General features: G+C 43.7%; 1 protein-coding gene across 1 annotated transcript; it reads left to right on the top strand.

The window, feature by feature from the left end:
• The first annotated feature begins 8,117 nt into the window (after nt 1–8,117).
• Nucleotides 8,118–9,980, top strand: GPR88 (G protein-coupled receptor 88). The gene has a single exon (XM_077452820.1). It carries the CDS (start codon nt 8,302–8,304, stop codon nt 9,301–9,303), a length of 1,002 nt encoding a protein of 333 aa, XP_077308946.1. The 5' UTR covers nt 8,118–8,301; the 3' UTR covers nt 9,304–9,980.
• Nucleotides 9,981–11,274: the final 1,294 nt, after the last annotated feature.

Here is an 11,274-nt window from a genome sequence, read left to right as displayed (position 1 = left end):
AAATATGCCGTCTGTGTGTTTATGTGCCGAGAGCAGGAGAGCATGTATCATTGCTGAGAAGATACTTGTGTGATCACAGAGACTGGGTTAACCCATCATGGGCTGCAGTACAATATACAGATCACTAAAAGGGACATACATCCATCGGTGGTAAGTGACTGAATGCCAAAATGAATGTCTTTATGAAGACTTCATTCATATTTATTTTAGAGGTATTGACTTTGCTCGTTCTATATTACCTTTAAAACACATTGTTGACAACAATATGTCTTTTTTTATTTTGACCATATTCAAACTGAATTCCAGGCAGATATAAAAGATACACATTAAAAAGTGGTTGTAAACCCTAACATATACCCAGTGAAGTGATTGGCCTCCACTGATACACAGAGATTTAACAAATCTCCCTAAATACATTAAATCTGTCTATCTGACTGCAGTCTTCTTTTTTTCTACATCCAATTAAAGTGCTTAATTTATGAGCTTCTCTGAGAGTTCTGAAAAAATGGGGGAGAAGAGCTGAAGTTACACTTTGTAGAGCTAAGTGAGGAGAGTTCTGAGAGCTGATTGGAGGGAAGAGATACACCCCCTTCACATAGCACATAGGAACAGAGCTGAGGCCATCAATCTGCTGGAGGTCCCCCCCATCACAATTTTTCTCTTGTCAGAAAATCTGTCAGAAGAGATTCATGCTGATAGCAGAGGAACAAAGCAGCAGACAGAAATTACACGTATTGCTTTTAATTGAGACGAGTACACATGACATAGAGGTATACGCTTTATTCATATTTCATGCCTGAGGTTTACAACCACTTTAATGCAGCTCTGTATTCCCTATTACACCCTTAAGCGCTTTGACACACCACCCTAACGATAGACAAGGTAATGTCCTATTTCTTTAGTTCATACTAACACACTGTAGCAGTGCATGCTGAAAAAAGTAAGACAATTTGCATGTTTATGCAATGTAGTGTGTTATGACACACTATAAAGAGATGCCTGGAGCAAGGGGATTTAAAAGAACTAGCAGAGAGCAGGTATGATGAGAGTGATAAGGGAACAGTGGGGGGAGTAGGGATTGGAGGAGAGGTAGAAAGAGATGGGGTTTAGTTTATTCAAGGAGTTAGGGGTGTGACCCGGGCAACACTGCAGGGGAACATTTCAGAGGAGCAGTTTAGTGTATCACCACCTGCAGTTTCAGCAATGGCCGACGTGGATCGGATTTTAGCCCAGCTCCGGGCGTCCACCGCTTCCAGGAGCCCTGAATGGCTGCAAAGCCAATTGGCCCCTCTGCTACAGGAGCAGGCATCTGGATAGCCTCCGCCAGGGCTTCACGCCAAAGCTGGAGCCCCCCTGATCGGGGCCCACCGGCAAAACAGCACTCGGTTTCTGCCGGGTCAGGGCCGAGGGGAATCCTCGGCATCAGCAGAGCCTGGTGGGTAGGGCCTCGATTCACACATGTACCTCTCCCATGCTTCAATTTGGTCCTTCCCCCTGCCAGGCAGAGCGGACAGCATGGCACCATCAGCGGGGACATGATGTCAGAGGTGAGAGCCCCGGGAAAGAAGGCCAAGTTGGGGGGCAGAGCCAGCGCCAGGAGTCATGGCCAGCAGAGTCAAGCTAGCACAGTGTCCAGGCCATTGTCACCCGGGGTGGACAACATGAAGCCCCTGCAGCCACGGTCTGCGGGGGAGCCGACGGGCTGTGAGGGGGACGAGATGCAGGAGTGTCCGGCGGCAGTGGATTCCAGAGCTACGGTGGCAGGGACACCCTCCCCTGGTCAGCTCGGTAAGTCTCCTTGTTAGTCTTCTGTGTCTATTACCAATACTTTGCAGGGATTGTTAGGGGTAGCAGCTACGGGTGGTTCAGGGACCGCCATAAGGGTGCAGCAGGCCCCTGTGGCTGCAGCAGGGTCCCCAGCGATGGTGAGCTCCGGGCCCACCCCAGCGGGGCCCGACATGCAATTACTGGAGGGCTTGAGGGATTTGGTGCAGCAGTTTGCGGCAGGAAATGGCAGGAGGGCTCCAGAGGTGTCAGCGTGGGTACCGCCAAGTGGCGGGTCACCCTTGGTTGCTGTAGTGCCGAAGTCCTCTGCGTTGGTCCCCCCTCCTTATTGGTGGCTGCAGAGCCTAATAGTCCCATGGGGGTGACATGGTCCATGACTCCTGGGTCAGCGATAGCAGTGGCTGGTGAAAAAGCAGGTACATCACAGGAAAGCGGGGGCAAGATGGAGGTGGTTCGCATTGCAGACGCAGCAAAATGCTAGGTATATGTCTGCTTTGAGGGTCCGCTAGGGGCACATCTAAAGCCATAAGTCAGGGAAAAGATTGTAAAAGGTGAATATGTGGAAATTTTTTCTTTATTGTCCCTGGAAAAGTTTAATTTGGATAGGGTTAAGCCTTATGACAGTAGGAAGGAGGACGTGGAAAAAGATACAGGTTGATCCTAGGCATGTTCACCAACTATTTAGAAAACCTTTTTCTGAATAGGTATCCAGATCGGGCGGACGCACTGTTGTTGTGGGAGGGATTTTTGGAGGGCTTCCGTATCACTTGCTCCTTGTCTACCATCCCACCGGTAGCTAGGAATTTGCATTCTGCATTGCTTCATCCAGGGGTGGTGGGGGAAAAATTGGGTAAGGAAGTGGCACTAGGTCGCATGGCCGGGCCTTTTTGGGAGTGACCTATTGAGGAGTTGGTGATTTCCTCTCTGGGAGTGGTGCCCAAAAAAGAGCCGAATACGTTTTGGCTAATACACCATCTGTCTTTTCCGAAGGGGGGATCGGTCAATGATGCAATCGACCCTGACATGTGCACGGTGTCGTACAGGTCCTTCGATGCGGCAGTAGGCTGGGTTTGCTACTGTGGAAAAGGGGCACTGATGGCAAAAGCTGACATCGAATCAGTGTTTCGCTTGCTCCCGGTTCATCCGGACAGTTTTTGGCTGTTGGGGTGCTGCTGGCAAGGGCAATATTACGTTGATTGTTGCTTGCCCATGGGTTGCTCCATTTCATGTGCGTTGTTCGATACATTCAGCTCCCTTGTAGAATGGGTGGTTAGGGATGTTTCAGGGCTGAATTCCATAATTCATTACCTGGATGACTTCCTCTGTGTGGGTCCTCAGTCGACCAATGTGTGCGCGGTGCTGTTATCCACATTGCAACACATGACGGGCGCATTTGGGATTCCACTGGTGGAGGACAAGACGAAGGGCCTGACAACCTCCCTCAGCTTCTTGGGCATAGTCATTGACTCGGAAGCCATGGAGTGTCGCTTATTGGAGGGGAAGTTGGGAGGGCTTAAGATGGTGATTCAAGGGATTTTAGGGCTACGGAAAATTCAGCTACGGAATTTTACTGGGTAAATTGAACTTGGCATGCCGCATTATCCCCTTGGGTAGGCTGTCGGCAGCCACTGCGGGGGTTTGGTCCACCACTCATTTAATTCGTATTACTAGGGAACATCGGGAGGACTTGAGGGTGTGGGAAACCTTCTTGACAGACTACAATGGCAGATCGGTGTCCAGTCCGGTGAGTAACTTTGATTTGGAACTGTTTACAGATGCAGCAGGGTCAACAGGTTACGGTACATTCTATCAGGGTCCCTGGAGCGCTGGGCTTTGGCCGCGTTCATGGTTGGAGTCCGGGTTACAGAAGAATCTGGTGCTAATGGAGCTGTTTCCAGTGGTTCTGGCCATGGAGATATTGGGTGAGTCGTTCAGAAATTTGAAAATGAGAATAAATTGTGACAAGTCACAATTTAATCTCACAAGAGTGGTTCAAGTCCTTAACCGCATCTCAGCGTCGTCACAGCAGGTCGTACAGCGTCTATGCCACCTAGTGCTGCGGTGCCTACAGTTGAACATTTTTATGTATGTGGTACATCTCCCAGGGGTGGACAACACTTTGGCTGATGCTTTGTCTCGCTTTCAGCGGTGACGTCGAGGTAAGGTGGCTTGTCATTTATTTTGCTTCTAGAAATTTGGAACAGGGGGTGTCAGTGTCGGCCATGGACCGCAAAACTTGCGGGTCTGGTGTTCTTGTTCAAAATTACAGGGATTTTACAAAAGATTTCCGTGTCCGACGGGCTATGAAGGCTTACCGTCATACACAAAAAAGCAGGGATGCCAGGAGGTCGGTGTCCTTTGATAGCCTCCGGTCACTGTTTGTTCAGTTGGGCTTGGTATGCACATCAGCATGCAAAGTGTGCTTGTTTAGAACGGCTTTTTCGATGGCTTTTTTTGGAGCCTTCTGGATTAGTGAGCTGGTCAGCCCATCCAAGAGGGTTTCGGGGGGTTTGCATGCTCAGGATGTGGTCTGCAAAGGGGTTAGCATGGAGGTATTACTACGCCGATACAAGATGGACCAGAGTGGCAAAGGGTTAAAGATACGGCTGTATTCTTTACTGGATTCTCCTGTGTGCCTGTGGGGGTGGTAAGAGAATTCCTTTGCATTCGCCCGGTTTTCGGAAGGGGTTCTGTTAGTACACAGGGACGGGTCCCCATTCTCTAAGTTCCAGTTTGTGTCCGTTTTTAAAAAATGCCTGAAAGCAGTGGGTTTAGATTTCTCACAGTATGCTTCACACGCCGTGCGATGTGGGTTGGACGAGGCGGCTGTGAAAAGGATCAGTCGATGGGAATCAGGGAGATTCTGGACCTACAGTATCTCAAAAAAGTGAGTACACCCCATCACATTTTTGTAAATATTTTATTATATCTTTTCATGTGACAACACCGAAGAAATTATACTTTGCTACAATGTACAGCTTGTTTAACAATGTAAATTTTATGCCCCCCCAAAACAACTCAACACACAGCTATTAATGTCTAAACCGCTGGCAACAAAAGTGAGTACACCACTAAATGAAAATGTCCAAATGGTGCCCAAAGTGTCAATATTTTGTGTGACCACCATTATTTTCCAGCACTGCATTAACCCTCTTGGGGATGGAGTTCACCAGAGCTTCACAGTATGCCACTTAAGTCCTCTTCCACTCCTCCATGATGGCATCACAGAGCTGGTGGATGTTAGAGACCTTGCACTCCTTCATCTTCCGTTTGAGGATGCCCCACAGATGCTCAATAGGGTTTAGGTTTGGAGACATGCTTGACCAGTCCATCACCTTTATCCTCAGCTTCTGACACCATCTGAACCAAATAAGTTTATCTTGGTCTCATCAGACCACAGGACACGGTTCCAGTAATCCATGTCCTTAGTCTGCTTGTCTTCAGCAAACTGCGGGCTTTCTTGTGCATCATCTTTAGAAGAAGCTTCCTTTTGGGATGACAGCCATGCAGAACAAATTGATGCAGTGTGCGGCGTATAGTCTGAGCACTGACAGGCTGCCCCCCCACCCCTTCAACCTCTGCAGCAATGCTGGCAGCACTCATACGTCTACTTCCCAAAGACAACCTCTGGATATGACGCCGAGCACATTCACTCAACTTCTTTGGTCGACCATGGTGAGGCCTGTTCTGAGTGGAATCTGTCCTGTTAAACTGCTGTATGGTCTTGGCCACCATGCTGCAGCTCAGTTTCAGGGTCTTGTCAATCTTCTTATAGCCTAGGTCATCTGTATGTAGAGCAACTGTTGTTGTTCAGATCCTCCAAGAGTTCTTTGGCATGAGTTGCCATGTTGAACTTCCAGTGACCAGTATCAGAGAGTGAGAGCGGTAACACCATATTTAACACACCTGCTCCCCATTCACACCTGAGACCTTGTAACACTAACAAGTCACATGACACTAGAGAGGGAAAATGGCTAATTGGGCCCAATTTGGACATTTTCATTTAGGGGTGTACTCACTTTTGTTGTCAGCGGTTTAGACATTAATGGCTGTGTGTTGAGTTATTTTGAGAGGGCAGCAAATTGACACTCTTAGAGCCGGTTCACACAGGGGCGACTCGTCAGGTGACTTAGCCGCCTGACAAGTCGCGTCCCGCTCTGTGCAATGGAACCGTTCTAATCGGAGCGACTCAAGACGCACCGACTTAGAAAAAGGTTCCTGTACGACTTTTGGGGCGACTTGCATTGACTTCTATACAGAAGTCGTTTTGCAAGTCGTCGCAGTGGTTGCGTCCAGGTCGTCTGAGGCAGTCGCGCTATAAGTCGACCTTATATAAGCTGTACACTCACTACTTTACATTGTAGCAAAGTGTCATGTCTTCAGTGTTGTCACATGGAAAGATATAATAAACGAATTACAAAAATGTGAGGGTTATACTCACTTTTGTGAGATACTGTATATCCGACCGCATTTAGCGGTTGAGTAGGGTTTGGAACATGCCTGATAACTAAGTGGGTCAGGTTTGGAGTGTGATAATGGTGGCAGTCATATGAGGGTTGGACATCTTAGCTACGCTGGTCTTGCTTTGCAAAGCCTTTCTATGCATAATTAAACGACCTGTCAAGTTTAATAGAGTTAAAAAAAGAAAAAAGACAAACATTGCAACACGTTGAACAACACATTGTAGCTCTACTAAACAATGCATCACGGCACATGTGAACAATGCACACCAGTGGATGGGGGTTATCTACACCATAATGCTCCTGCTGGTTTGAATGGGTTTTAAATGTTTATTTTTTATTTTTATGCAAACAATGTAAGTACCTGAATTTGACTGGAAAAATTTGAAGCAACAAGGAACCAATCAGGTGTTCTACAGTGCAAGGAACATCCTGATAGGAGGAGAAAGCAGAGTAACAAAAATATGATCTCATAAGCATGTTGCTTCCTCTTCAACTATGCAGCCACAGTGTATTGTGGAGGAGACCTCCATTACAGAAAAATAAGGTCTGCTTAGCTGTGCATCAGAACTGGGTAAATCTGAGAACTGGATGGGCAGAAATACAAATCATTTGGCAGTAAAAAAATAAAAATATAAAAATATGAATTTTAACTGTGTATTTACTGTTGGTATAGCAAAAACATTAAAAATGATTGCTTATACTGTATAAAATACAGTAATATATTGTCTCACCCTGCTCTGAACATGCTCAGTTGCTCTCTATTTTTAGGCACCATGCCAACTTTGTAGAGGCCAATCTGTTGTCAGCCTAAAGAATTACTACTGTTACGGGGCTCTGGGCTTCAGGAAAATGGCAGCCTCCGCCAAGAAGAAACAGGGGCAATGCTGGAGGCAATTTACAGCATACACTAATTTTGGTAGCATCATTATTCATGTGGAATCCACTGTTATCCAGTTATTATGGTTAAAGTTTCACTTCAAGTCTTTGTGGGGGAAATTCTGATAATATAATTTAATTTCTTACATTTTTAAAAAATGACACTAGAATTTTTCCCCAAGCGAATGTTGGGCTAATATACATGGAAATATGTTTTATGAATAGGGTGAGTGTTGCCCTTTGAATGTTGTGCAAATGACCTGGAAAATACTATTTAAATATATTGCAAACAAACACTTTGCTAATACTGTTATTTTTATTTCTACTGATATTAGTATTATTTGCATAATTATATATTGTGTATATGTGAATTAGGGACCTTGTAAGGGACTGATGTGAATGTACAATATACAATATGTAAAGCTCTGTGTAAATTGACAGCGCTATATAAGTACCTGAAATAAATAAATAATACTTAACAAGTATACAGCATAATGCAGCGGGTGTTTAAAGCAACAGAAACCTTAACTTCTGATTGAGATGCTGCTGTTTGTACTAACATGTGAGTCTCAAGTCAGAAAAAATTGTCTTTATTGGATGTACTAAGATGAATCTTCAATAACAACCCCCAAAATGATTCAAACCCGTAATAATAATTATAATAATAATATGGAGTGACTGCTATATTTCAGGCAACAATTCCAATTGCAAGGGGTGAGTAAAGGTAGAAACATAGATTCCATGTCTTTTATTGCAGATCTCTAATTTTCTTGCTTATGATGCATTACTGGATCCCAAGTACTTTTGTTGTCCATAATGAGCCATTTCCACTTTTCAGCACGTTTTCTGTTAAAAGACACTGAAGAGAGATATGCACTTTACATTGACTGTAGAATCAGCTACTCATTCTCTACCTTGGAACCTGTTGAATAATCCATTACAAAAGCTTTTTTTCCAAGAGTATAATGTCACAAAGACGTAAAGTGAGCTGAGAGTATAACACGGAAAGCTGTCACAGCCATGTCACCCCCTCCCTCCTCAATCTCATATTCTCTCTCCGTCTCGCTGTTTGCTTCACTCTACTGCTCTTTCTCACACATATGCTTTCACTCGTGTTCTTTTTTCCTTTCTTTTTCTGTGCATCTGATCTGGGCATGGCTTTTCTATTCTGTACAGGATGAGCAACAGCACCTCTTCCCCAAGCCAATGTGAAGGGCTCTTGGGAACACGTGTACTGGTGGCTACGGCATACTCTGTCTACTCAGTATCTGGCACTTTGGCCAATGTTTTGGTAATTTATCTAGTCTGCTCATTCAAGAAACTCAAGACGACCAGTAATGCTTTCATCGTGAATGGTTGTGTTTCAGATCTTCTAGTATGTGCTTTCTGGATGCCTCAAGAAGCAATATTAATATCCACTGGTCGTCTGGAGAATCCCTCTTACAGGGTGTTCATGGAAGGGGTGTTTTTCCTGTGGATGACAGTGTCTCTCTTATCACATTCACTGATTGCATTGAACCGCTTTGTTCTCATCACCAAACTGCCAACGGTTTACCATACTGTGTATCAGAAGAGGAACACAGAGTGGATGATTGCCATGGCTTGGGTATTGCCCCTTGCATTCTTGCTTCCTTGGCTTTTTGGACAAAGACCATATGACATTATTCTTCCTTGTCCACAACTCAGACTTTATGTGTTTTGGGGTCAGGAGATCCCAGTGTCTAGTTCCTACACGGCCATCCTTTCCTCCGTCACAGTACTGAGCCAGACAGTCATCCTTTTCCATTGCTACTTCCGCATTTTCAGAAAAGTGCAGGTCAGCCTGAAGCGGGTAAGTGTCCTCAATTTCCAGGTGGTCCACAACTTGCCCTGTTCTTGCCCTCGTAAGGACAAGCGCCTGGGACTGTACGTGCTAATTGTGTGCTGTGTTTTCACCCTGACCACAGAGCCCTTTGCATGGTCAGTCCTTTATGCCCTGTTCCAGCCTTTACCCAGTGGGATTGTGGTAGGCAGCTGGCTCCTGCTTTGTCTGCTGTTTGTGCTTAACCCCTTCATCTACACCTGGAAGAACGAAGAGTTCCGAAGGTCATTTCGAGCAGTAGTTGGGGGCGAGCTATGGAAAAGCTCTGCAAACGCTGCTGATCCAGCAGTTCAAACAATATCGCAGAATGATCCATGAGTGGTGTGTCATCCATGGATTCTCTAGAGCACCACTTAATCCTTTTGGGAAGGAAGCTACACAGAATCTCAGGAGCATCTGACTCAGAAATCGAAGCTTGTTCTTGTGTTGCCTCTGTTCTCCTCACATTTGTATTGATGGTTACTATGGAAACATTCTGCATTCATCCCTTCTCAGCTCCATGGGCCGGTGTGTATGAGACCACTGTGGACTACACAGGTTGAAATTTCACTGTGTAACATATACTATTCAGTATTAATGCAGCTTCACTATGGGGGTTTTCAGAAAAACAGATCATTTTAGTTAATTAAATAGACCATGCAGCATTTTTATTTTGCCAAGATAGTGAAAAGATGGGTGCCAACATTTATAAGTAGTTTTAATTTTTTGCAGCCATTGAGGAAAAGTGGATCATACTGTAATATATTTGTGACAGTGGTACACGGCATGAAAATAAAATCTGTTTGCAATTTTTTTTTTTGTTGCTCAAATGATTTTTTTTTTTTCTAAAATGAACAGCTGAGTGTTGTTGCTATTGCTCTAACAGCCTGTATTACAGCAGACAACAAGGGAAGCATTTGAATTCTGAGAGCATATAAAAGAAATGAATATTATTTTATAAATTTGATGCCAGCACTAATTTGTCTTTGAATTTAATAAATGTGATGGTAACCTTGGCCCCTCATTATGCGGTATATACCCACTACTTGAGTCCTTCCACAGAAGCTTTATTAAGGATTTGGATGGATACCATGGCAGTGAAGAAAGAACCGTATGTGTGTGTTTCTTGCTCACAGTACATATTGTTCTTAGATTTTACATGTTTGAAATGGAACTTAATTTCAAAATTAGGTTGGGCTATCTATACATGTGATCATAATGACATGTAGTTATAGTGATAGTGGGTTTTTACAACATATAATAGCTTGATTAACTTTATTTTGGCTTAAAGGATCATACTTACATGTTTTTAAGCTTCTGGGATGTATTTTACATCCAATGCATTACGTTGGCAAGAAAAGAGCCATCTGATATCAGTAGAAGAAAGTGACTGACAGGTTTACTTTGCTGGAAGACTCTGTGAACTGTCTGATCATACATAGTGAATAGTGATAGCTCAGCATCTCTGATTACATGTCTGTATATATAGGGATGATAAATTAAGACAAGATGGATTAAAATGCAGCTAGAGAACTGTTAGTGTATCAAAGAATAATGAGGCTTTACAAAAACATGGACTTTTTGCATATTCTCCTGATTTTGCGTGTTATTTATTATTCATGCAATCTTTCTACTTTCCCTTTTCTTCCCCACATTTGCACATCAACATCATTTTTTATAATTTGCTATATATTGCTTTCTTAATGAATGAGATACAGATACTGCTCGTTTATTGACCTACCCGTTTAACGACCACTCGGACTTACGACCAGCTCCCCCCACCCGAACAAAGTGCTATAAATCATTGTATTGTACAGTACAGTACATAATTTTTGTTTGTGTTCTGTACTTATGCAAATTAAAACAATGTTATTGAGCTGGAGTTTTGTGTTTTAGACCTTTTTTCCACAATACAGTAGAGTAGTTAAGAATGCTTAAAATATTGATTCATTGTGGCTCCTCGTTTACAATTTGTTTAATGACCTGGTCATTACGAGAGGAGTACCTGTATGTTTTATTTGAGTAGCAGGCACATATAATCTTTGACTGTAAGGACCTAAATACATATGGACAGTATCCTTGAAAATTAACCTGCATTTTGTCCATGGCCAACAAAGCAATAGGTTTACTTTAAGTGGTTTTAAATGATCACCTTGAAAAACAACCCATTCAGCTTGAAATAGAAATGAAAGGCAAAACATTTGTGTATAGATGAAAAAAACAAAAAACAAACAAACACAAAACAGGTACAAATACCTTTTTCCCTTTTTTTTTAGAAGTTATCACATTCCCTCGACATAAGAGCTGGGG

The sequence above is a fragment of the Lithobates pipiens genome, unplaced genomic scaffold (genome assembly GCF_037356315.1).
Source record: "Lithobates pipiens isolate NorthernLeopardFrog02 unplaced genomic scaffold, aLitPip1_a1.2 Scaffold_23, whole genome shotgun sequence".
Classification (NCBI taxonomy): Eukaryota; Metazoa; Chordata; class Amphibia; order Anura; family Ranidae; genus Lithobates; species Lithobates pipiens.
The sequence above is the reverse complement of the archived record's forward strand: the minus strand, read 5'-3'. Positions and strand labels throughout refer to the sequence as shown.

Coding starts and splice junctions, on each gene's coding strand:
- GPR88 (XM_077452820.1), top strand. CDS start 8,302: ATGAGCAACAGCACCTCTTCCCCAAGCCAATGTGAAGGGCTCTTGGGA.